The 26,770-nt window shown below is 43.5% G+C and overlaps 1 protein-coding gene across 5 annotated transcripts in view; it reads left to right on the forward strand.

The window, feature by feature from the left end:
* The window catches only part of REL (REL proto-oncogene, NF-kB subunit), a 44,166-nt gene that overhangs the window by 3,924 nt on the left and 13,472 nt on the right, over window positions 1-26,770 (forward strand). Inside the window, exons 2-6 of one of the 5 annotated variants that reach the window (XM_010403008.4) lie at window positions 480-586; window positions 826-858; window positions 15,543-15,685; window positions 18,331-18,479; window positions 22,337-22,428. In XM_010403008.4, the coding sequence (XP_010401310.4) occupies window positions 568-586; window positions 826-858; window positions 15,543-15,685; window positions 18,331-18,479; window positions 22,337-22,428 (436 nt within the window). In that variant the 5' untranslated portion in view covers window positions 480-567. Of the gene's footprint in view, window positions 1-479; window positions 587-825; window positions 859-1,818; window positions 1,906-8,938; window positions 9,439-10,511; window positions 10,654-15,542; window positions 15,686-18,330; window positions 18,480-22,336; window positions 22,429-26,770 lie in introns of those variants that run through there. The other 4 variants (XM_039568233.1, XM_039568237.1, XM_039568236.1 and 1 more) reach the window with 4 other exon arrangements.

Here is a 26,770-nt window from a genome sequence, read left to right on the forward strand (position 1 = left end):
CTCATTTGAGAGAAGCTGACATACCCCTTCTGTCTTCCAGCTTTAAGAGTGTGAATTTTCTGAAATTCCCAAATAATGCTGTTGAGCAGTCTCTGCTTGAGCATGTTATGAGCCAAGATGGAGCTGCTCTTGTAAAGGGAACCACAGAGAATTGTGGCTCCCCGCCATCTTACTGAGCCAGGGCAGGAGTTTATGAGGAAACCAAACATCTGTTCATAAAGCAGTGCTGTGCACATGGCATTAGGAAGCTCTGGGTTGGAAGACAGCCAGTAACTTTTGCAAAAGTTGAAAGAATGGTTGGTTAGAGGCTTGTGAAGGGGAGGATATTGCAAAGGAGAAGTGGACAGGGTTGCTAGAGCATAGAATGGCTGTTAAGGAGAGGAGAAAAAAAACCCTTTAGTAATATATAATTAAGCAGTAGCTACTTTGGTATGTATTGTTTTTATAAACCACAATCAATTGGGTTTTTATCATTTTAGGAGGTTCTTGCTGCCACCTTCATCCCTGAGAACTTGAGTCCTTCTCTTCTTTCCTGGCTGGAGAGTTCTGCTTCATCAGCTGCAGTGAATGGACTGCCTGTATGTAGGTAAGGAGCCAAACAATGTTAAAGGGAGCAAAAGGAACACCATGTTTATTTACCCCTGGTTTTTGTTATTTCAAATTAATTACAGGGATGTTTATGAGGCAGGGTTGTTGACCACACAAATATAAGCTGTTCATAATACATATAGTCTGGGAGAAACTGTAATTGCTATGCTAAGTGTAATTTATTCTGTGGTTCCATTCAGCTATATATTTAATTTTATTTTTCCATTCTTCTTCTAGGGGCACTGGCAAACATTCTTCTAAGCAGAGATGGTATGATGAGGCAGTAATTGTCTGAGTAAATTATCCAAGTGGCCATCTTTCTTTTTTTTCACTTCCTACATTTCTGGTGTCCTCTGGCATCAGAACAGAAGTATATGCTAGTCCTAGGCTATGCAAATTAAAAGTTCTGTCTGCATTGCAATTAAAAACATGTCAGGTCACATGGTTTCCACTTGACCAGTTACAGCAGTGCTGTTTTGCAAATAAGGTTTTAACTGTGTTGCAAGTGTGAAGTCCTGAACTGACCAAGTCTGTAGTAACTGGGTCACCTGCCAGAGTTTTTTGTGATGTAGGTCATGGGAATATTTGCAGAAGCAAAAGTGCTGTAATTGCATAGCTGTACCAGTATTTACATTGACATTGAAACTTAAAGATGCATATTCAGGAGGCAGAAACAATACCGTGTGTAATTAAAATACGTAAAAGGAATATAAATTCTAGTTTTAAACAATCCAGCAGCTAAACAACGTGGATTTTTGAATTAATGTCATTATTTCAGATCTGTTTCCTAATGGGCTTTTTGCACCCCGAGAGCACAGACATCGCCCACTGTTAGGCAAAGAGAATTAGGAGCAGTAACATAAGAGAGCTCAGGAACCCAAAAAGAAATCAGTGCATCACATGTAAGAGTTGGGTTGCCACGCAGCCAAGGAGCTGTAGTCTTAGACCACCCTGGTGTGCTGTGGAGCCGGGATGAAAAATCCCCCCAAATTGTCCCAAAGCCCTGGCAGTCTCAAATAAACAGGTGAAAATTGTGAAAACAGGGTAGCACCAGCAATTTACAAGACAGCATCTGTCATGGAATGGGGTACTGTCTTGGAAAGGAACCTCAAGACCATCTGGTTCAACCTTTCTTGGCAAAAGCATGATCTAGACAAGATGGCCTAGTGCCCTTTCCAGCTGAATCTCAAAAGTGTCTAACGCTAGGGAAAAGAAAGCTGGAATTTAAGAAGGAGTTAAGGAAAGGTGGAGTTAAAGCTCTCCTTGCAGCAGGAGCTTTCTTCTGGGGGCCACAGGACGTCTCACTTGGTGGGGCAGGTAAGTTTGAAAGACTCAGGGCAGTAAAAGTGTCCGGATGTGAATCAGGCCTCACTACCGATCTCACAATTGCAACAGTCTCTCTGCAGGCTGTTTATAGGGGGTGTGGAGCCTAATGACTACTAATTAAGTGTGGTAGCCAGTTTTACTTTAGGCAAGTATCTCTGCTATTACCATGTCTGAATCTCCTGGAATCAGGCAGCTACAGATTTACTTCTCTACAGCATCCATGCCTTTGGGACCAGATTTGGTATCTCTCTTACTGAACTATGAGTCTCTAGTATCTCTAAAGCTTTGAAGTGGTATTAAATCTGGATTGGTTTACTCACAGGATTTTGCTTTTACAGCGTAAGAGAAGGTAGTAAGAAAAACTGAAATAGCTGTATTATTTTTAAAAAGTAACAAGCTTGTTTAGACTTCTGGATTTTGCTTTTTGTCTGGTTTTTTTAAGCAAATGATTATGTATACGGACAGAAATACTTTTCAAATTCAAGTGGGAACTTTGGTCTCAGTTTAATTTCAGTTACGCCAATGGTTATTTATGCAGGTTTCCTTTTAATGGAAACTCCTGGAAAAGGCACAGTCAGCTCTCCTTGGCTACTTTTCTTGGAGATGAGAGCTCAAGATAGTGCAGAGAGTCTACAGTTCTCTGCTTTGCACATGGAAATTTTTACCTTCGTGTTCTGGGAGAAGCAGACAACCAGAGCAGTGAGGGAAGCAGGATTTGTGTCCTGTGAAGAAATCGTGGTGGTCACCACGAGGGGGCATTTTATTGAGACACCACAAACCCAAGGGTGTTACTCACAATCGCTGAGGCAATGGTATCAAGGCCCTTAAGGGACAAGCTGCTGTGAGAACTGGGAGTAAGAGCAGTGGAGCTGTAATCAGAGACTTCATTCCAAATGCCCTCCATTCCTTACTTTCTACTCTTTGGATACTGGAGCCTGTAATGCCTGTCTTAGAATCCATGGGGCTGGTGCAATGGAAAAGTTTAGGTAGCCGGTACCTGTCTCAGCCTTTGAGAAACAGAGAACCAAACAGGTTGACTTTCAGCACTGCTGACCTGACTTGCACCCCAGGGTCTCATTGGATTCTAATCAGAAGTGGAGCTGGGACATCAGTTGCTTTAATAATTTGTCTTTTTTGCATCTGGCTGTTAAGGAACTTTTCCATAAAGCAGTTGCCTTTTCTTCATATTCAGCTTTATATATGACATTGCCCTTGTAACCAACACTAGCCCTTGTTCTAATTAATCCTTCTTGCCACTGGCTTCTTTCTGTCAGCTCTTTCTTGGGTTAGGCCTTCTCCTTTCTCTGGTTCCTGCACGTACTTGCCAGAAGCAGCTTGTGGTGTCTGTTGTGTTTCCATTCAACAGCCTGAGTCTAGAGCTGTTATTTCCACTGCACAGAGCAAAAAATCACTTCAGTTCCTTTTTTACAAAATTTTTATTGCACAAGAGATCTCTTCAAGAATTAGTTGTCTTCTTGGCTTATTGTTCTTTTTAATTCAAAACCAAAAAAGTCAGACTGATATGTGTATTCTTTACTTGCTTACAGTGGGTAAGGTACATAGAGTATTTTTTTCAGACATCTGAAAATGTTCTGAGTCTCATGGTGCCTGACACATTTACTGTACCTAAGGCACAGTATTTCAGATTGAAAACTCAGAGGTTGTTTTTGGATTTCATCTCTTTTCAGCAATATTAAGGCTCACAAATGGAAATCCTATGCAGATGAATGAGTATTTATCAAAGTCATTGTTATATGAGAGGTTAACCACAACGTTGATTATAAAAACGATGTCAAACTTTCCCCAAATGTCCTAAAAGCAAAATTGACAGGTCATGTAGCAACTGCCAAATGAACAAGACAATGAAATAGCAAACCTCATCACTGTTCTGGGTGAGAAATCAAGGGCTTTCAACCCTGTAATTCAGAGAGCTCAAACTAATAATGATAGCCTTACTAAGATGTAGGCCTTGTTAATAAATCTGAATTATTTTGTTGCAGCAAGGCAGTGAACTGGATGCATAGGCACAAAATGTGGACAGCAGCGGGGTGAGCAGCCTGCTGGTGGCTTACTCGAAGTTGATTGTGGCCAACTACTGCCTGTAAGACTTTGCATGGTGAGGTGTCACCTGTGACACACAGCCCCAGGCAATCTGTAAGAAAGGGCTAATGTAGGGCCAGATAAGACATGTAGTGGCCAATTTACAAACTGGAGGTTTGCTTTGTATATGGAGGAGGAGTTGATGTGTAAACGTGTCCCAGAAGGTTTTAAGTGTTTACCTTGGGCCTGAAGAGGCAAAGAGTGTCTCTCTGTCATTCCTGGGGGTAATCCTTTAACTGTACAAGTCAGAACTGCAGGAGTCATTAGGCTAGAGGTTGAAAATTAAGGTGTGAGACTCCAAATTAAGAGGAGATATATCTGATGGGGCTGTGCTGAAACAAGGTACCTTTTTCATCTCTTTAAGGTGGCCTTGTCACTCTCTGCAGCTCCCTGAAAGGAGGTTGTGGCTGGGGTCAGGCTCTTCTCCCAGGCAGACAGCAATAGGAAAGGAGGACACAGTCTTAAGCAGCACCAGGGGGTGTTTATGTTGGGCATTATGAAAAATTTGTTCACAGAAAGGGTGATTCGATACAGGAATGGGCTGCCCAGGGAGGTAGTGGATTCACCAGCCCTGGAGGTGCTTGACATGGTCTGCTTGACAAGGTAGTGTTCAGTCAAAGATTGGATTCTGATCTCAAAGGTCTTTTCCAACCTAATTGATTCTGATTATTGGCTGTAGATACAGTCTTTTGAGATTCTTGAAGCTCAGGGTGGTGTTAAGTAGCTTAAACTCCTTGTGAGCCCTGAGGAAAAGGGAAGCCTTGTAATAAAAACCTGGATGAGCGATTGTTATGCTCTGTAGTGGATCTGGTGCATGGTGGCTGGCTGGTATGGGCTGGCATTTTGGGGGGCAGCAGAATTACTTTAGACACCTATTGCCTATATATTTTTAGTATGCAATTTTCATGATAAACTCCGTACCCTAACAGCTTGCTGTTGCCAAAGGGACAATTCCCATCCTTCCTTCTTCCTCCTTATATTTGTTTTGTGGCTGCAGATAGAGTAACTCTATTGCTTCCCTTTGAAAGCAGCAACAGTGATCTGGCTTATAGAGGTAACCTATTTTGAAAAAAATCATTCTGGGCAGAAAAAGGTTGTTTTCTGCTGACTTAGCTCCTTCTGCTCAGCTTGAGCTCATCTCTTCCCTAAGTCCTCTCCCTACAGCTCTACTGCATCAGATGAATCTCGATTGTGGCATGAGGAAGGTGTTTACAGTTTTAGTGACCACTTCAGAGGTCACTAATCAGCTTCACTGTAGTGAGAGGCTTTTATGTACCACAGTGGAAAATGAAAACACTACTCCATCTTTTTCTTTGCCTGCCAACAAACATTTAAAGTTTTACTCTGTTAAATAATGCAACTCCCAAACCATGGTATGTGTTTATAGCACTGGGATGAGGAGAAGGGAATAGGAAGCACTTGAGAGGTCTGGGGGAGAAAGTGCCCAAGAAGTTCTGCTCTGAATACTAACTCTGGGAAGGAAGGAGTGTAAATTAGAAATCTCAGGAAGGTTTATCAATTTCTCAGGCTAAAAATACAGTGCTATGCTACAGTTCCATGACGTTAGCACTCTGTCAGGAAGCAGGCACCTCTGCCCAAATTTGTCTTCCAGAAACTTCTTGGCCTTGGTGCGACCACATTCCTTCCTGCTGGCAGAGTCATTTCTGTGATTGTACGTGGAACTGGCTCAGTAAAAACTGAGCCAGCAGAAAAAAACCAATAATCTTGTTTCCACCAGGTTACTTTTAAGCACGCTCCTGTGTCTCCAAAGGAGTGCTTGGGACAGTGTAGGAACACACAGGAGTGAGTTACCTGGATGGAAGGAGACAGAGAGGGGACAGTGTCTTTTTCTGACACGACCCCTCATCATTTTGTGCTTGGCACTTTAATGTAACGAGCGGTTCATCCCCTGAAGAAGTTGCATCATCAGTGAATAAGACAGAAGTGTGGGAGCAAGGAAGTATCTTCTCTGATTTCAGTTGGGGAAATTGAGGCTTAGAGAATTAAACGACTTGCCTAAGAGTAGAAAGGCTGACTTGCCAAGAGCCAAATACCAGTCTCCTGAATCACAGCCTTGTGCCTTATCCACAAGACCAACCTTTCTCTATTAGCATTTCCTTTCTCTCCACCCTGTTTTGAGGGAGGCACAGTAGCATTGTTCTATGTCAAACAAACTCAAACCGTGGCACAGGAATGCTTCCAGCAGAATGACTTGAACAACCTTTGAGTTTATCATTAATCTGAAAGCCATGACTTTTTTGAGAATGGCTTCTGCATTAGAACCTTCCTCAGGACCAATAACCACAAAAGCTTTAACCACCAAAAGGTCTGATGGTGTTTAAGTAAGATGCCTTTGAGATAAAAAAACATACTTCAAACAGCAAAAGGTTTCTTAAGGCATAGAGGATTGGAAATTTCTAATCTGGCAGTAGGTGAGGCTTGAGATAGAGTGGACAAGAAAACAGGACTCTCCCTACATAAAGAGAGGAGGGAATGATTTTATTAATACTACTCTTACTCCTAGTATGATGTACCTTATTAGGAGAGCCATATGCTGAAAGTACCTTAGTGTCTGCCTAACCAGGCCAGTGACAAGGGCCTTATCTTTGATCGAAGTCAGATAGCTGGGAACAGGAAATAAAGACTTAACAGTTTGCCTGAGCTGCTCTCCTGTCACAGCCAGCTTCATTGGGCAATGCCTGTGCTAAGCACCACTAGAGAGCCATCATCCTAGGCTTGACAAATACCATGTCAAACACTCACTCCTCTGCTGTAGGAGGTTTTAGTGCTGGCTTTTTATCCCTCCACTCTACTCTTGCTTGCCCCATAACGTTCCCTGCTGGAACAGGGAGCTTTACTCCTTACAGCAACATAGGTGTTAACTGTGCTAGTGCAGCAGCCAGTGAAAAGCAGGAGGTGAGGACTTGTCTTTGGACTTGATAAGTGGAGAGAAATGGGATCTTAAAACACTTGCTTTAACTGGAAGACAGGAAGTGAAGCACTGGATCAGACTGGCCTAAGAATTCTGGTATCTCGCTTCTGGCTATAGCCAAAGTCAGCTGACAAAAATAATAGTGAAGCACCTGGCTTTTGTTATGCAATGCTGCAGGAGGGGAATTCCGTCTGCTCTTTGCAGAGATCTGCATATAACCAAAGCTATGACATGTTCTTACACTTCATTTCAGCTGCTGACGAGGTTTCTGTGATTGCCAAAGCTGTACTGCAATCCTCTAGTTCACCACACTCTCCCGGGATAACCCCTGTGCCCGGGATTCCGATCGCAGCAGAGCAGAATTGCCTACAGGGTAGTCAGGAATAGAGGAATAGCCTCATGCTTGCACGACTTTGAGTAAGGCCTCTTTCATTTGCTTAGGTTTTTGCCTTTTTCTTGGGAAGGCTTCTTGGTTTCCATAGAGTTTAGGAACACGAATGTTTTATAAAACAGCTACAGTGGTCTTAGACTAAAAGCTCCTTTTGTCCCACTGTTGTGCTTTTCCCTGGCCATCGGCTTATGGCTACTGCTAGAGAAAAACCATCAAGAAAACACTTCCTTTTCACGCTGTGCTTCCTCCAATCACTTTGTTCAGTCTGTGTATTCTGATGACTGGAGCGCACAGTTTTAACACAATTAAACTCTTCATATGGTTGGTTGTCCTTTTATCACAAGCTGTATTCATTTGAAGGAAGGGCTGGAGGTAAAGTTTTTGGGATGCTCTAAGAAGTGCAATCCATTCATATTTTTTTCTTAAAAATAATATCAAGGAGCAGTTTGTACCAAACACTGGTATGTATGTGAGATACCACCTCAATTTCGAACGTGCAATCTTAAGGATTATCTTTGAGTAGCCTGTTCCTGCAAGCCCTAAGAGTTAGAGTTCAAAAGAGCCGGGGAAACGTAGGGAATGTTTATTATGTTTTAGTCATAACATGGTATTTGTATTGCCTGGAATACTGCCCTTAATTTCACATTGGTTTAGACTGTGTACCCTACAATAACACTTTCCTTCTGAAGAAATGAGTAGATACTTCTGTTTTGAGCCACAGTCTCCCTGGTCCATGTTTACTCAGTAGTGTAATGGGCTGGAAAAATAGGTGGGAACCAGGGATATAAACTGTATTTAGGGAAGCACCTAAATTCATTCTGAAATGTCACAGTTTTTATCATCAGAGGTTTGGCAAACCAGCCTGAAGATAAGTAAGAAAAAGTATTTAGTCACTTCATACGTCTGTACTGACAACTTGCTTTACATCCAAGCTCCAAACTCACATCTACAGCTTCAGCTATCCCAGAGGAACTGCATCCCTTTCCTTTTAAAAGTCCTCTCCAGGTCACTCCTGTGATCTCCAGACATGCCCTCAAACTGGGGGCATTTCTCTGGCTGTTCAACCCTGGGAAGGAAGGCTTGTACAAAACTTGAACCACCAGGTTATCAGTTAAAAACCTGAAGTATCTTCTAATATGAGATGTTGACGAGCTGATTGTTTGGATGGGGCACTTAGCAGAGAGAATTCAGGTTATGTGTTTTCCATTTGCTGCCTTTATTGTAGAGCAGCACAATTTTATTTGTGATCTCTTTTTCAGTTCGTGCTTTGGGGTCATGTGTGCTTGTGTAGGTAAAGTCCAAGTTTGATTTAGAATATTAGACCCACTTGCCTGCTTTATTGTACATCATCAATCATAGGGAATCCAAGAAATCCCTGAAGATGTAAAAATCTAGTCTGAATTTCTCATACTTTTAGGGCACTGCTGGTTTTTATCTTTTGTATTGTTTTGTTTTGGCTTTTTTGTGGGAGAGAAAATAAAAAATTATGTTCTTCTGGCAAGAAACTAACCCACAGCCATAGAATTATTTTATTATAACATCTGAATAATGTAGTTTTTCTTTAATCATCTAAGGCTAATGTCACAGACATTTTGATTATCCTGTGTGCTCCCTAGGATTCTTCTACTCCAATTTCAGTTGTAAGTTTGACAGTGGTGCAACCATGTGACAAACCATGAATCTTAAATAAGGAAAGTTTTGCTTGTGGGGTGAAGAAAGATAGATGATTTCAATTTGTAGGAAATATGCTGATAGCTGAGCAAAATTAAGGTTACAAAGAGAAGCCCTATTAATATGAGATGGACTACAGAGCAGGAAAAATAATAAGCATTTGGCAGCCCCTTCTGCTTAGTTATGTGGGTTGGTGTATTGATTTGCAGATCATAGAACAGCATTTTCAGCTTCATTTCTGGATGTCCCAATAACCTTAGCTTTAGAAATAGGATAGCGAAAAAAAGTAAAAACCTGTCAGTTTTGTACCTTACTTGAGTGTTCTTTCAGGCTTTTCTTGTTATTTTATTAATCTTTCTTTCTCAGGGATACTAATTGATTTAACTGCATTTTCACATGGGACAGTTTATTCCACTCCCAGAGTAAAGAGGTAAGAAAAAAATTTAAATTTTGTTGCTAACTAAACAGTCTTAACACCCCAGCTAGGTGTGGCCTTCCTGTTTCTTTGTGTTCCTCTTTTTTCAGGTGTTTTTTAATTTTCCCTCAGATTTGTTTGTTACTGACCTCTCCACCTGATCCAAACATGGGGCTATGGGGTTGTTCCCAGTGTCCAACTCCTTCGCTTCATCTTGCTGTCGGGGCCTAGCTGTGAGATTGAGGATCTGGGATGCTCTGAAGGTTCGGTAGATTTAAAGCTGATAATTGTGACTTAATAAGCTTGTTGGTGATTAGTTTTTACCTCACCTGCAATGTTGGTCTATCCCTAGTACATACAGCTTAGTTCTTGAATCGCAGAATGGGTTGGAAGGGGCATTCAAAGCCCATCTCATTCCAACCCCCTGCTTTGGGCAGCAACATTTTCCACTAGGCCAGGCTGCCCAAGCTTCATCCAGCCTGGCCTTGAACACTTCCTTTGGATGGGGCATCCTCAGCTTCTCGGGGTAGGCTTGTTCCAGTGCCTCACCACCCTCACAGTCAAGAATTCCTTATCAGTATCCAATGTAACCCTGACATTTGCCATTTAAAGCCATTCCTCCTTGTCCTGTCACTACAGGCCTTGGTAAAAAGTCTATCCTTGTCCTTCTTATAAACCCCAAAAGGGGCTTAGACAGGCACTGGACGGCTGCAGTACAGTCTTCCCTGGAGCTTTCCCTTCTCCGGGCTGACCACCAAGCTGCATGCAACCGAGAAGATGGATAACGAGAGCGCTTGGTGTCTCGAGGCTGACAGGGCGGGAGAGCGGGGTGTAGGAATGATGCTCTGAAAGCGTGAGGGTATGGAAGGAAACAGGCTCTCGGTGTATCTGCCGTGCTCTGAAACCAGAGGAGTTGAACTTTTTCCTTTGTACTTTCGGCTACCGGGCAGGGCAGGACCGGAGCACAGACTCGTGCCTGCCTTCCCGGCGCGGCTGCAGTCCCGGAGCGGGGTCTCTGTGCCGGGCGGGGCGGGCGCGGCGGGGGCGGGCGGGGGGCGGCCCCGCACCGCCCCGCAGCTAACGCGCACGTCCGCCCGCCCCACGGGAAATTCCCCCTGAAAAGGACAGCGAGCCCGGCAGCTGTGGCTGTCCGTGCGTTCCTGCGAGGTGTGCGGGCCCGGGCCGGAGCCCCGCGGCGCAGAGGCCGGAGCGGAGCTGTCAGCATGGCCGGTGAGCGGCGGGGCTGGGCGGGGGGCGCGGGGAGCGGCCCCGGGGGGCTCCGAGCACTCTCCGCCCTCCCTCGCTGGTCGCGTTGGGTGTTCACACTGCGAGGCCGAAGCAGGGATGGGTTGTTCGGCTGAGTCGCGATGAGATCTTACGAGGCTGTTCCATTTCAAATGGATCTCTTAAGCCTTAAAATTGCGACGTTAAAGCCTTTAGGTGTTAAATACGCACGCGGGTCCCGTATCTGGGCTGGAGACAACAGGCTGAAGGTTGGGTGATGCTCATAAGGACCCTGTTCACATCGGAACTCGGCTGTGAGAATGCAAATGAATGAGAAATAGTGATGGCACAAATGAAAGTAACGCAGATAAGGGATCGTGCTTTGAGTAATTACAACAAAAAGCACAATTAAGTTTCTTCAGGCTAAATGAAACCGAGTTTGTCGGGAGGAGTCTCTCTGGTATCTGTCTTAGGGTTAAAAAAAAGTCCCTAAATTTAAAACTTGGCTATACTAATTAGAATAGTATTTCTAGGGAAAGCTGCTTTTCAAAAGCTGTACGTTCTGTTCTTGTTCTAGTTAGCAAGGTATAAACTTTCACTCCTGATAAATATATAGGTGTGCTTAACTATCAACATAGAGAGAAAACAGCTAGGCTTGTCCTTTAAATGTTATGATGTATTTTAGAGTGGCAACACTGAAGCAGGAGAGAGCAGTTTCGGGGTTTTTTTTCTTCATGTCTTTATGTATTTTCAGTGTAATTAGGGACCAGATAAGGAATTTTTCAGCGGGGGAAGTTTATAACTTCCTGGTACTAGCTAGCTTTTGTCGTTGTTTTTTTTTTCTAGTTGCCGTTTTATAATGTAACACGATAGTAAAGAGGAAGTTCATGAGCGTTTCTCGGTCTGTTAGAATTTGTGCAGTTCATGGAGCCGTAGGTAGACTACTGCTTTTTCAAATTAAGTCATGTATATGTTTCCAGTTGCTTTGGCTTAAACTGGGGTGTGCTGCAACAAAGCTTTCACCATCCTCCCCCTATGCCTGAGGTGTTGCAGAAGGTTATAAGTGGATAGATTCTTGCTTTTTAGAAATGACAGACTTAGGGCCACCAGGGATTTGTACAGAGCAGTGACATTGGAGTTAAAGGGCGAAGCTTCTCCCATCTGTGTCTCACTGCAGTCACCTCGGGAGGGAGGGTTTCGGGTGATACTTTCACATCTTCTACAACGACCCGCAGCTGCTCTGCTTTCACATGCAGATGTTGATGGAGAGTCTGTTCACCGGGCACTCCTGGCTGTGCAAGAAAATTGGGCACAAATGCCAAATTGGGCAGTTCCTCCAGAGCCTGCTTTCCTGGAGGAAAGGAATGAGACAGAACCCTTGATCGCCTGTCACTTTGCTTGGTGGCAGCATGTCACACTTCCTCCCTCATGGCACAGACTATGTTAAACTTTAAGCCGTCCCGCGTTTCTTGTCATGGAGAGGTCTGAGGAATTTTGTTCTGAGTTTTAGAGATTGTCCTTTTGTTCTTCTTTGTATTGCTCAAAATGTGAGAATAAAACACCCTTCTGTTCTTGAATGAGCATAAACTGGCTGAACTCTTGGAGCTGTCACTGCTTTTACCTCTTTTCCTTTCTGAACTCTCAGAGCTGTCACTGCTTTTACCTGTTTTCCTTGAGTATATAATTGGGACACTTGGTCTCCTATATTCTCTTTAAAATTATTCAGTGTTGTATTCGGGGCAAGAGGGGGGAAAAGCAATTTAATAACAAAAAGAATGACAGGCAGGTTATAATATGTAGCACAATGTTTCTATTACTAGCATGTGTATAGGCAATTAGAATTAATTACAAAGACAAATTAAACTCTTAAGAACTTAGATGAAGGATTAGCTAGATTTTTTTCTTTTCTTCCATTTCAAATGCTTTATGGAGTAGTTGTGGGCAGGCAGGTAATACAAGTAGCTGTGCATTTCTCTTCCAGAATTAGTGAGAGTTTGGGTTTTGGCGTATCTCACATTTGTTTGACAAACAAAGCGAGACCTGAGGAGGACAGGTCTGTAGTGACTGTGTGGGAACTAACAGACCTCTGTATGTATGTGTGTGTGTGTGTGTGTGAGCAGATTGTGAAATAGTTACGCTGTGCCACTTTCCAAGCACATTGCTGATTTACAGAAATGGGGAACACTGGACACTTGGCTGCAGAGTGCTGGTAATACCTCTCGTTTGCACAAACACTTCTGTGTGTTTCCTCTCTACGCAAAACATGATGACACTGATAAGCACAGCAGTGATGATAACGTGATTCTTAAATAGAGAGAGAGGCAGCCAAGACAAAATGAAGTTTAATGTTTAATCTCTGGAGGCTGCTGTGTCACTGAGCTTTACTTTCCCACAAACACACCTGCTGCTGAGCAGTGGGTTTACCTTCAATGACATTTGTTTCGACCACAGCCCTGTAAAGATCACTGAGCCCAGAGTTTTAAAATAAAGAGCTCTTAATAGGTGAGAAAATAGCCCTCTCAAGTGAGTATTAATAGAATGTGAAGGGAAATTGTTGGTTAAAGCAGCAAGAGTTAAAGACCTCAAGTGATTGCGCTCTTGTAGTTTCAAGCGGTGAGGCTTTGGCTAGTTTTGACAAATACGTAATGTCTGTGGGTGTCCTGCACGTCTGGTTAGCAGCTATGTAAGCATGAGAATCTCCAAGTGTAATGATTAGTAGGTACTTTGCTGCAATTTTGTCATTTAAACTTGTAAAACAGATTTTTAATTTCATATGTGGATGTGTGTCTGTATTTGTGCTGATCAATGCAATAGCATAAGTAAATTGAAGTGTTAAAGTTAAAATAGCCATACACAGATGTGTGAGCGTATTTTTGTGAGAAACTCAGACTTCTGCTCTCCTTGAAACTAGCTTTACGTCATTTTTAGGCTTTTTTGTTTCAGTGCCTGTCTTCCCCTTCCCTTTTGCTGGACTTGCTTGTTTTCCAGAAAGAGAAAATACGCAAAGCTCATCTAAAGGACAGTTAGGTAAAGAGCTGGGAAGTATCTAGAAAGGGGACTTCTAAGTGGCTGGACCTAGACTAGTGGCTAATGTGTACTTAGTGTGACAGCTCATGGCTGGTGATCAGAAAGTTATTTAAAATCTGCCTTATGGGAGGTGGTCGGTTTAGAAACTGCACTTTGATTGATTGTTAGAAAGGTCTATAAAGAGTCCTGAACCACAGTTCCCAAAGGTTTTGACCCCAAACACAGCCTGGAGTAGAAGTGCATTGTGCTTTTGAAGAGGCATTCAGGTTTTGCAGAGGCTCTCGTTGTTGAAGATAATCCCAGCACCGGAGCTGCTCTCACACGGTGGCAGATGCAGTTCCACCACTGGCTGTAGGTGTGTGACCGATCAATGTGCTTTCAGGTCAGACCAAGGTGACGTCTCAGATGTCGTTCTTTCCATCCATCCCTTCTCTGCTGCTCTTGATTACTTTATCTCATAGGTTATAATATTTTCCTACTTTGGGTATGAACTGCTGCAGCACTGGAAATGTTTTGCGGTCAACAAATCCCAGGCATAAAGCTCAAGTTTTGTGTTGGCAGGGGTACCTAAACCATTGTAGGTGCAGCAAAAGAGAAGCCTTTATATGGAGTTAGGATTGGAATCCACCTCTTGGCCAAAACTCATGTGCTGTGGACTCTCAGGCAGCATAGACCTTGGGCAAAAGGAAGTAGGGGTTCTTTTACCCTTTCAGCACTTTCAATATATTTAATAACTGTTTTGCTTATTATGTTGAAGTCCAAGCACTTTTTTTTCAGTGCTGTGCCACAGGATATTGTCTGTCCTGTTTGTTTGTGATGCTCAGCCTTACTTGAGGAGGATGCTATTATATGAAGATGACAGAGAGCTCAGTAGACATTTCCATAAGCTACGTTCTTCTGATCGTGTAGCACTGTGATGATTCAACTTCAACAATATTTACTTAGCCTCTGTTGTTTGTTTTTCACATGCCATCCCACTGTTGTCACTGTTTGATTGACTGTCCTGTTTGATGTTCTCAGTGAGATATATTAAATAGCTTGTTACTGTCTGGCAATAAAACATCACTTGAAAAGTACTTAGGCTCTTGCTAAGTTAATGTCTTTCTAACCCCCCCATTTAAGAGTTCTGCTGTCTCTTATTCTCGTCTATCACTCTGTGTTTCCTGAACACCTCTCTTCTGACAGCTGCCCAATAGCTTTTTTGAGGTTTCATTGTCTGGGGAGATACTGCAACTAGAAACGAGCCCCGTGGGAGATAGGCAGCTCAAAATGTAGAATTCAATACGAGCAATCAGGTATTTTCTGAGCTCACAGTGACAGTATTCAACCCAGAAGGGTGGGGGTTTTTGCAGAATTTGAATAGTTTCTGCTACACGGTGATAGGAACTAAATCAATCAATTCTGAGCAAACATCTTCACTTTCGGAGGACGCTTAAGAGATCATAGCAGCTGACCGTACCAGTGCTTGGAGAGGACAGCCATTCTTAAAACTGTATTATTCCTAAAAATGTCAACCATTCCCTCAAAATAATGATATGGGTTTTGTTGTATAAAATCTTCTTTCATCAGACATGTCTTCTATGATGGTTGAAAGAAGCTAAGTTCTAGATCAGATGGAAGGAAGGGTGTCTTTTTTGCTAGTTACTTCCATGGCACTGATACCATGGATGTTTCATCCAAATCTGTCCTCTTCCCTTGTACCCCACCTTCAACATGTGCATGTACATAAAGAGTAGATTTTTCTGATAAGGTAGACCAAGTGGAAAGATGGTAATGTAAATCAAAAGTCTAGAAATTCTAATTCTTGCATCTTCTGCTGCTTTTTAAGCTCTACTGTGTCCTAACGTTGAAAATATTTTATTTTTAAGGTGGCCTTGAGCCCTACATTGAAATATTTGAGCAACCCAGGCAAAGGGGCATGCGTTTCAGATACAAATGTGAGGGAAGATCAGCAGGCAGCATTCCAGGAGAACACAGTACTGAAAACAATAAGACCTTCCCTTCCATCCAGGTAAATACCGCTTTTATCCGGGAATTACCATTGCCCACGTTACCGTGATGCTCGTAGCTATGCGTTGGGCTCTGCACAGTAAATACAATGCTTTTCATCTCATGTTCTCTGATTCTTTCCTTGGCATGCAAATGGAGTTGCAGCCGAGTGGGAAAAGAGTTACTTGCTCCTGGTCACGAAAAGATTGGGTTTACAAAAAGAGGAGAAGGTGCAGAGGTGGTTTACAAAGTGCTGCTAGAGGGGACTCAGTGAAGACTCAAGCTCTGGGAGCCATTTGTTAGTAGCTTTCTCTGTATGCATGTTTGCTCTGCTTTCTTAGTTTGGTGACGTAGGTTTGGTTTTACGGTTTGGACTACAGCATGAATTTTGGGAGAGCGTTGAAGGAATTTGCCTACAAAATGTGGAAAGGCTTTGAAACATTGCTGGGCACAACATGAAAGAAGGTGCTTTGTACAAGCGAACAATCGCCCGTGATGCAGTGAATGGGCTCTGCAAAAGACACCAGTGTGAGGTGTGTGAAGTCAGAAAGGGGATACAGAACTTAAAAATGAGCTGAGAAAAGGGAATTGTGTCCTCAGAGCATCTGCAATGATGATGAGTTGGATGGTTGCACCATGGATGGGTTGGGAAATTCAGAATGAAGGGATTCAGAGGAGCCCTGGCAGCTGTGATCAAAGCAGGGACAAAGATACACAGTAGAGCTGGAATGGAACCACTTGGGCAATAGCTTTCATAGGTTGGACAAAGGAGACCTCAGACACATAGGGTAGGAGAAAAGAATTTCTGGTCCCCTATCTGATATTTAAGTTGCTTTTGTTTCCTTGATCTATTTCAGTTTGGAGAAAGTCTGTCAGAGCTGAGATTAGAGGAGAAACCTCAAATTTAAATGGGAAGTTAAGAGCACTTGCCATCTTGCAGTCCATTGCAGTGCCCTGGAACAGAGGCTGTGTATCTGTGTTTGCAGTGTGTGCAAGTACAAAAAAGCCAATGTGGAGCCAAAAATGGAGTCTCTGGAATCACAGCAGAAAAGCAACTGATAGGGAGGTGGTGAAATGGGAAAAATATGAGATGTTTTATGCTGAGACATAAAAGCTCTTTAAGAAGGAGGATTTGAGAAAGAGAGTGTTGGCAGTCATGTGTTGAGCGGCAGAGTGAGTCTCTATTGCATAAAGCAACTGTGGAAGCTGGTCCAGCCCTGGAGCCAGAATTACTAAGCGAAGAAGCAGAGAAGGTTTCCCTTTGACTATCACAGTGCCAGATTTGGTTAGGGAATGCAGGAAATGGAGATGGTGCCAGACTCATTTTTTCAGTTCTCTGCCAACTGAACAAGGAACTGTGTAGGCTGTTGGCAAGAGCAGAGGCTTGCACGGACTCTCAGCCTAAGTCTGTGTCAGGGCACAAGCTGAATGGGCTGAATCAAGCCTTGATTCCTCTTTTCTTGGACTGTGCTGGACATGAAGGCCAGGCAGAACCCAGAGGGGAGATGGGACATGAGTAGGTGACCATGCAAGGCTGGCCAAGTTTGTTCTTTTGAAAGGTGACTGTTGATGACAGCGCTGATTGTACTGATAGCAGGTGATTTCTAGGTGAATTCCTGCCTCCCTGAAGCCCGTAGGAGGCTTTAGTGCTGATTAGGTGCCAGGGGAGTCCCCTCTAGAGATGGAAACGTGAATGAGGATGAGAAGAGAGGGGCCAGGAAGAGATTAAATTTCTTGGTGTGGTTATGAAGATGAACATCAAGGAGGAACTAGAGAACCAAAAGCAGCTAGGTCAGCTTCAAGTTCATGGGGCTGGGTGTGAAATGAGGGAGAAATAATGTAATGGTTGAACAAAGTGAAGGAGTAGTGAAGTATCATTTTAAGGGTAAAAAATACCAGTGACTTGTATGAAGACTGAATGGAGCGGAATTGAAGACTGAAGAAGCGAACACATGATGACAGGTAGAAGAGCACAGGTCAAGTCAAAGGTTTGAGGTGTTGACTAAAAGGGATACATGATGGATCCTTGGAGTCTCAGGAGAATGAAAGGAAGGGAAGGAGAGGAACTGTTAGTTATAGGGCAGGGGAAGTGGAGGAGGCGAGCTCACCTCTGCGCAAACGTGTGCCTGGGCAAGTCTTGTATTTGCTTTCAAGTTTTTATGCGTCAAACACTTTAGGCCAAACAGTTTTTCCTCTTTTCTTTTTCCTTTTACACTCCCCCACACTCGGTGACTTCACTGGTAGCCGTCAGCTCGAGGTTGCTTTTATGCACCTGAGAAAGGACACTGAATTAGGCTGATGACTGCTGTGAAAGCTCTGGTAGGGGAGCTTGAGAATTTGGTACTCCCCAGCTTGAATGTAAGATTGAATACTCATCTGAGAATTAGTTGGGAAAAAACCCAACAACTTCAGAGGGGATTGTGTCATGCTGTATCTGTTAAGATCCTCTTTCACTACTTAGTGTTCCATGCACAGGTAATATCCTCATCCCTGAGGCTTTATGAGTTTTTTCCTAAAATCTTTGGAGGGAGACTTGTTCTTCAAGCAACATTTCTGTATGTTCACCTACGTAGCTCTGCTGTTTCTTCCATAGAGTATTTCAGGATAAAATTTATTTTCTGTAACAGGTTGGGACTGTTACCTAAAATATCTCGCATTTTTTTGTAGATTCTGAACTATTTTGGAAAAGTCAAAATAAGAACTACGTTGGTAACGAAGAATGAACCCTACAAGCCACACCCTCATGATCTGGTTGGAAAAGACTGCAGAGATGGCTACTACGAAGCTGAGTTTGGGCCAGAACGGCGAGTCCTCTCGTGAGTAATGGTGTTCCTTGGGAGTTTGATTAATTATTCAAGTGATTTGCTAATCTTGTGTTTTAAAACTCACACTAATGATTAAAAGAGCAATTAGAATGCTGTCTTTGCTGTAGCTTACTAATGCATCTCGGGGAACTTCCCTTTGGAGTATTTCCTTCTTTTTTCAATACTACACTTGCGCTTTTTCTTTCCTTTCACCCTTTTCTTTCCTTTATCCATTCTCCCAATGTCTGTCTTCTTTTCCTTTCTCACACTTACTTTTTTTAGTCTTGCTCATTAATACATCTTACTCTTGACCATGATTCTTTGGTACATGTGAAAATGGTGAGTAATAGAATGGGTAACAGCTACTTCGTGGTGATGAGGGAAGTCCATATCTTCCATGGAAATTATATTTGGACTTTCTGGAGAAGGTTTGTAGTGGCTGAGTATCATGTAATCTAGAAGACAGTGGTTGTGGCACATCTAGAAATGTGTTAGTAGCTGTCACTGTTGTTGCTTGTTGTTTGGGTTGGGGTTTTTTGAGTGAAAATACAGATTCTGCTCAGGCCCAGCTCTGAAGAGTAAGTGTGCCAGGGAAGGATCTGCTTGTGGATGCAGTGAGGAAAACTCAGGGATATGTACAAGACATTTCTCAGTGCTATTAAGAGTATCTCAAATACAGTTGTATTTGATGGCATTTCCTCTAAGTTTACCAAGTCTTGTATAATCAAATGGAAGCAGAATAAGCTGCAGCAAACATGGAGTGATTATTGCTGGAGAGGGGAATTTAGAACCAGCAAGCTGTTTGTGGTTCACAGTTTGCAATGTAGGGAATATGGAAGTAGGCTGTTGCTCTGGGGTAAGCATAACTGAGCTGGGAAGAAAATCAGGTAAATATTTCAGTGTATAAGTAGCTCTTACACACAGCTCTCAGGCCAATGGGATTCTGTTGTGTTAGTGAAATTACTCCATGTTTACGTGGGTTTAGTCAGTAGGACACTATTAAAGGAGAGAGCTGAAGACACATCTGTTCTGAAGGTGGTGATTGCCTGATGGTGAAATAAACAGTGGAGATGCTTCTTCAGCATCCAGCCCAGGCTCAAGGGATCATGAATGTGCTGCAGTGTGTTCTGGTGGCACGAGGCACGCTGACCTGCAAACATCCTGAACTGTTACAGGACCTTGCACCTTCCTCTGACCATCCATGACCAGCTTCCCCTTTGTCTTCTCAAATCAAGCTTCCTCAGCCAAGGTCAAAGGAAGTCTGCTGTTCTGGCCCATCCCACTTCCTCCCTTCAGCTCTGTGCTTGCTGATCCGAAGCAGAAAAGCCCGATTGCTTAACACCTTTTCTGGCCCTGTGTTCCCATCACTGAGTGCGGGAAGACACTGATAATTGTTTCTCCTCTTGGCATTTTGTTGCACAAGGTTCAATGTGTAGGCACGAGGTGAGGCTGTTAGAGAAGCCATTACAGGATGTCATGCCAAGAAACACTGGGATGCTCTGCAAATATTTATTTGCGGATTGTGATTTCATCTCCTTTATATGTTTGCATCAAGTCCTGTCCTTTGGCATAATGCCATGCCTCTGTTTCACTTCAGGCACTGGTGCTTGTTTGCTCCATCCAGGAATTCTTCTCAATATTTTTAGGAATTGAGCCTCTCGGTTTCTTACAGAATAGTAAGTGGGCTGCTTTCATTTTATTGATAATGTGAAACTGTGAGCTTTGTGTTTGACATTGGAGATCCTGATGGGAGGAGGCTCGATACGTTCCCTTTGAAATGTTTCCAGCATTGGTACACTCATTTTTTTTAACAAATCATTGGTTGCTTTAAGATGAAAGAACAGTGTGATCCATAATTGGATCTGGATGTTTAAAGTCATTTTCCTTTTTGTGGCTGGTGACTCAATCTTCACATTCTTCTCTTCGAGTCTGTGTTGGAGAAAAGCCTCATCCAGTACTAGTGAACAGGAGATGTCCTCTGTCAATAGTGTTTCTGGCTCTTTGCTCTTGCTGAGCATCCCAAATTGAGCAAAAATCCATTTTTTTTCGCAGTAGAAGTGGAATTATTAATCACAGATTTTGGGCTGCTCTGAGTAATTACTCTGCTTTCTGCTGTTCAAAGTTCCCCATGTTCTAAAGTTCCCAAGTGTTTTGTTCTGCCTGTGGTATAATGATCTTTGTACTGCTGCCCAAACTTGATCAGAGCCCTCCCTGGCCGAGACATCAAGGCAAGAGTATGAAAGTCAGAGCTTGTGGGGCTGCCTGTGTACTCAGATTTTTACTTCCTAGTTTCCTCTCTCTGTGAGGATATCATCATAGTTTTTTAGATGTTTTTCATTTTTTTTCTCTCTCTTCCTACTTCTCCCTCTCTCTTCTCGTTACCTCACTTGCTTCCTGTCAGCGCGCATCGATGTGAAACCCCACAGCCCTGCTGGGGCTCTCGGCAGTTCCTCCTCTGACCCAGCCTCTGCCTAGCCATGGTTAAACACACACTTTCACTGTGACAGCCCAGCCTCAGAAAACACTGATAATCTGACAATTTTGGGGTGCTGAAAAGCCTCCTGTCCACGAGAGGCTTTGTTTGGGGCTATCATATGGAATCAGGCCTGTTTGTGGACTTTGAAGTGTGCTTCACACAACCTGTGGAATACAGTGGGTATTCTGGGGGGGGGTGAGGGGGGAAGTACTGTGTGCTGTGATCAAGCCCTAAAGAAAGTACTTCCTCCAGGAGCAGGTGGAAGTAGGATTGCTCATCAAGGTACAGTCCCAGTCTGAATATCAATAGCCACGATATGAGGGCAAAATGCTTTAGTGAATGAGATGCTGCTGTGTTTTATTTTCCCTCAGTCATGTCATGTTCAGTTTGCAAAGGAAGCCTGTGCCTTCCTCTAGTGAACAGAGGTTCTGGAAGTGGAACCTGATGGTGGAGGGTTTGGGAACCTCTGAACACAGCATGTGGGGCGCAGACAAGGGAGTTTAGAAAAATTAAGCTCAACATCATGCTAGGATAGTCTCGTTCAGAAGTGTAGAACCACTCTTGGCAGGAACAAGGAGTATCTTTAGGTGCAATAAGATGCTCTTTTGGTAAAGCAAAGAAGGTTTGTGGAGTTTCAAAGGAAGGGAAATGACTGGTACTTCTGGAGAAAGATGCCTGCTGGCACAACCCATCTTCAGGAGCTTATTGTAACATCATGAAACACAGATTATTTCTTTCTTTCTTTTTTTTTTTTTTTTTTTTTTTTAACTTCCTGCTTTACATCCACTCAGCTTTGATGATGTCATGGTTTTTCCATGTGGGAAAGAGTCACCCTGCCTGGGACTCCCCCCACCTCCTGCATTGGGTTGACCTGCACTTTTATGCAAATCAGGAGGAGCTGCAGCTCTTCAGAACTTTTCCATAACTATGTGAGATTTAAAAACCTGTTTTGACCTGTTAAACACTATTTTAAAGGTGGTTTTTTTTAAGATTTACTTTCCCTGATAAAAGCAGGAGAGCAAATCCTTTAACTAATGCAGATTACCAGGTTTATTGATAACAAAAATGACTGTCACTATAAATCACCCAAGACTGAGTATCTTTTTAATCACTGTAGGCTTACTGCAGAGTAATAATTTTCAATATAGAAATATATATTCTTAATAATATAAATTATTTAGGATTTTATTTTAGAATTTTTTTGCTTCTGTGTCTGCCCTTACTTTAGGAAAAGCAGCATCTCTGCTCTTCAGGTCTTGTACACCCTTCTCAAAAGAAGCCTTTTTTCATTTCTTACACTGGATGTTATCACACTAATTAACACAAATATTTTATTTAATAGTCTACACTGAAGATGTTACTAGTTGCTGAAATCTTGCCACATATGCTTCAGCTTTCAGAACTTGGGCATTCAGTGTGTGAAGAAGAAAGACCTGAAGGAATCCATTTCTTTACGAATCTCGAAGAAAATTAACCCTTTCAATGGTGAGTGGAAATCAGCTGGTTCTCTTGGCACGGTGATGGGGTTTTGTTTGTCCTGTCCTGCCTTTGCTTTTGTGTTGGAGCTTTATTTTTTTTCCAAAAAAACCTCTTTCTGAGAAACACTCTTCCCCTTCTGTGTCCCTCCCAGTCTTTCTTCCCAGTCATCACATGATGAATCTATTTGGATAGCTGCCCTTTTTTTTGAGCTTTTTAATTCCTGGCAGCAGTCTGAGTTGCTGCTTGGACAGAAGGAATGGGATAGCAGCAGAAGCCTTTCCTGGAAACTTCTCCAAGTGTCTTGGGAATTGGATTCCCCGGTTTTGGCAGTGATGAGAGTAAAAGACTGAATTAGAATAACTGTGCAACAACTTAAGCCAATACAAATCTCACTTGCCACTTTCTCATCTTTTCTCTTGCTGTGTTTTTTGTGACCAGGTCAGGGGGCTGATAGACCCCTGGGAACTGCCTCTCACTTGATTTCACAGCTCAGATACCCACAGCAAGATTGCAATATCAAGGCTGGGTTGGACAGGGCTTGGAGCAGCCCGATCTGGTGGGAGGTGTCCCTTCCCATGACAGGGGTCAGAACGAGATGATCTTTAAAGTCCCTTCCACCTCAAAGCATCCTGTGATGCTGTGGTTTGTCTCAGCAAGTCAGAGGCAGGACCCACTGCTGCAGAACCACACCTGTGAGGGGTTGCCCACAGGGTTTTGTTTGATGCGACGACTGATCTGTGGGCTGCTCTCAGAAGGAGTCATCCTGCTCTTCCCTCCATCCCTGCTCACACACTCCCACCCCTTTCCTCACACCACACACAGGGGCTGCGTGCCACGCAGCGAACGAAAGCAGCGAATTGCTCCAATGGAAAACCAACTTGAAAACAAAAAAATAAAAAAATAGGAGACTGGTTTCCCTTCAGATCAACTTGCTAAACCAACTCCTCTCACAGCAATTTAACTGCCAAGTTCACTGCACAGAGGGGGTGGGGGGCACACTGCAAAGTTTTGGGCCAACTGGAGTCAGACCAACACATGCAGAGTGCAGGCACAACTGGGGGGAATCAGATGAAAAGCATAAATACCCCCAAATTATTAGCTAAGCAGTGTCAATGTAGTCATGTATTTCCCTAAGTGTGGCAGAAGCTTGGAGGTTTTCCAGACACTTTGGTGGGTTTTTTAATACCCACAGAATTCTTGGCTATATTCAGGTAAGATCCTTTATAGAGAGTTGAGAGCTGGATTGCTGGCTGGCTTTAAAATACACGTCCCTGAATTGGGACAAAAAGAAGGATGTTGAATTTATCACAGAATAAGAAATGTCTTAGATATTTTTCTTAATTTTAGGACAACTGCTTGGAGTCAGGTTGATGGCCCTGATGACCCATCTGAACAATTACCTTAGTTATGATAATGTATGTACAAAGTATTTTGACAAGAGTTTAGTTCAGCAGCACAATTTAAACAGTTTAAGGGTTTGAATTATGTTGCCTTGACTCGGCCAGCTCTGCCTTGATTTCAAACAATAGAAGGGGAACTTTTCTGTAGAAGGAAGTAGGTTTTTACAGTTGTTGGCGCTTAAATCCACATTCACTAATAAATTTTGGGCGATTGCAGAAGGTTGTGCTTGGTAGCATCCAGGCAGATCCTGGGCTGCTTCCTGCCAGTGCAGCAGTGGAGGCAGCCACATTCCTGCCCTGGCAGCAGAGGAGAGGCTGCCTGGGTGACACACAGGGCAGCACCCTGCTCTGGGCAGGGGCTGTGCTGAGAAGGGGCCGCTGGCAATCCCCACCTGCATCATTGCCCTTCGGCACATGTTAACGTGTCAGCACAAAGCAGAGCCACTTGAGAACAGCCTCCAGGGCAGTCCCACGCTGAGCAGAGCCTAGAAAGGCCTGGGACCAAGGTCTAATAAAACAGGATTAGTGACAGAAATATTTTTATATGTTTATTTAGTTGATCAGAACAGGGTTTTGTGAGCAGCAGTCACTGCAGTGTTTGCTGCTTGATAAGGCTGAAAGTTTTATGTATGGATTTAGTTTGTTTTTTAAGGTCAGAAGAGTACTGGTACATTTTCCAGGATTGTGCAGGCTGTGCTGAATCCATCCTGCACTGTGCTTTACCTCTGTGTCTTCAGAGAGGCATCTGACTTCCCTGTTCAGAGACATTCCAGAGCTGTGCATCCTCTAAGCAGGTCGCAAGTTGGTGTTATTCATTCCTTGTATGACATCATCAAAGAGACTTCATGGAAAATGAGCCTTCAGGGTGCTTGTGTGTTGGCTGGCTTTTCTTTTTCTTTCCCACTTTCTTCTGGAACAAATATTCCCTGTCCTGAGCCTCCTTTTGGGGCAGAAAAGTTCAGTATTGACCCTGAACAATCAATGCCTACCTCAGAATCCCTGGGTCATTGGAATTTGTTTGCAGATCACTGCCATGTGCCCAGCTGGAGGTGTCTGCATCAGCGTCACTCTGCAAGTGTACCTGTGTAAAGCTGTCTCCCTGTGAATTCCCAGGGTTGGCTGGCAGCATTTATCCCTTATGAAGCTCAGCTCAGGCTGTAGGAACTGAGTGCATTCACTAGGATGACTTGCAATCAGGTTGTTCCTCGTGTTAGCCTTGTTTGAGAGAGAGGGAATTGCTGTGTCCACACCGTGTTCGTTATCCATTGTGTTCCCAAAGCACATCCCATGTATTTTTGTCCTCTAACAATCTAAACAATTCTGTAAAATCCCTTTTGTCTCTCATCCCTGAGCACTCCGGGGAAATGGGGCACGGTGTCAGCCTAACATGTAACTAGAACTCCTTGGCATGGTGATGATGGTGAGGATGATGATATAAATAGCAGAGCATCGAAGGAGCAGAGTTACTCCTCCAGTGGAGCTAGTCCATGTCTGCTTTCTATGGTGTTTGTTTTCCTTTAGTAGCTGTTGAGTTGTGCCATATCCTTGTCTTCCCATGCACTGTCTGATGTACAGCCAACTCAAATTAAAAGAAGAGCCAGTTTTCAGTTAAGAGCTTTTGTGAGTGGGTGTGACTTGACATAGAGACAACAAGTGAGTTAATAACAATACGAGTTAATTATCAATGAGGAAAAGCCATAAGTGTTTTCTTTAAATTAGGGGAAAACTGAACTCAGTGCAGTGTTACAGAGGGCTGACCTTTTTCCAGCCAAATGCATGACGGTATGGAAACCCTGGACTCATCTTGGAGTGAGAACCCAGAGAAACACCAAATTCCAGGCAGTTTTTATCCGAGGGGATAAGCTGGCTTTCCCTGGAGCTTGCCACAGGCTTAGCCTTCCTGCTCCTTTGCAACTGCTTTTGCGTTTGAGCGTGCAGTTCATTTTTAGGCTCTCCCCTGCACCCACACCTAAACACGTCTGCGTGTGCCTCCGCAGTCTTTCCTTTGCCATTTCCCCTTTCCACCCGCGGGCAGCTGACCCCGCGGCGGCTCTGCGCTCGTCACCGTCTCCGCCGTGACGCCCCCTCCGCGCCCCCGCCGCGCTCGCTTCCTGCCCACGCGCGCTCCCCTCTCCGCAGCTTCCTCCAGCACTGCCTCCATGAGACACCCCCCTCTCCTCTGACGCCACTCGCCCACGGCATCCCCAGGATCCCCCTCTGCACCTGCGCCGGCTCTAGGGCGAGTTTTATGGAGCCATGGATTACACGAGCGGCTCTTGGCAAGAATCCTTGGGTTGGGAATGGGTTGAAAGTGTCCACTATAACGAGCGCCTCAGATATCGCAAGAAACTTGAAGCTTCTTTTCTTGTATCAAAACGAATATGCAACCCCCCAACTAAATCCTGAAGTATAAAATATCAGTAGTGAGAGTCATCAGCTTTTGAAGAGGCACGGAGCAAACCCACTCGAGGGAAGCTGCGTGTCCTGACCATGGCATGACTTTACCACTTAGCTTTGGAAAGCCCTTTGTTCTTCTGTTCTCATGCAAATGCCCCTTGCTGCTTATGCCAAAATATGTATGTTAATCTAAAGGACAGCCCCCTTCCAAATTGTTTAAAAAGGAAAATTACCAAGTAGCAAGACAAAAATGCTGACTTCTTTATTTTTTTTGATAGAAACTGCTAAAGAAAGGTATTAGGAATCTACAGAGGCTGATGGATACACTTGTTTAAATCTGTTTGAACTTTACCTTTCTCATATTGAATTTGAAACAGGAAAAGAAGCCAGAGAAACATTGTCTAGGCAAAACAAGGACTGAGTTTTGAAAGTTTTAATTTGTAAGAATTTCCAGTTCTTCCCTTGGCCAGGCCATCCACCTTCCTTGCATTTCTTTGTTCTGTAAACCAGGGAAATGCATCCGTAGAAGTTGGGCATTTACTGACTGTAGA

Source organism: Corvus cornix, chromosome 3, assembly GCF_000738735.6.
Source record: "Corvus cornix cornix isolate S_Up_H32 chromosome 3, ASM73873v5, whole genome shotgun sequence".
In the NCBI taxonomy this organism is placed as follows: domain Eukaryota; kingdom Metazoa; phylum Chordata; class Aves; order Passeriformes; family Corvidae; genus Corvus; species Corvus cornix.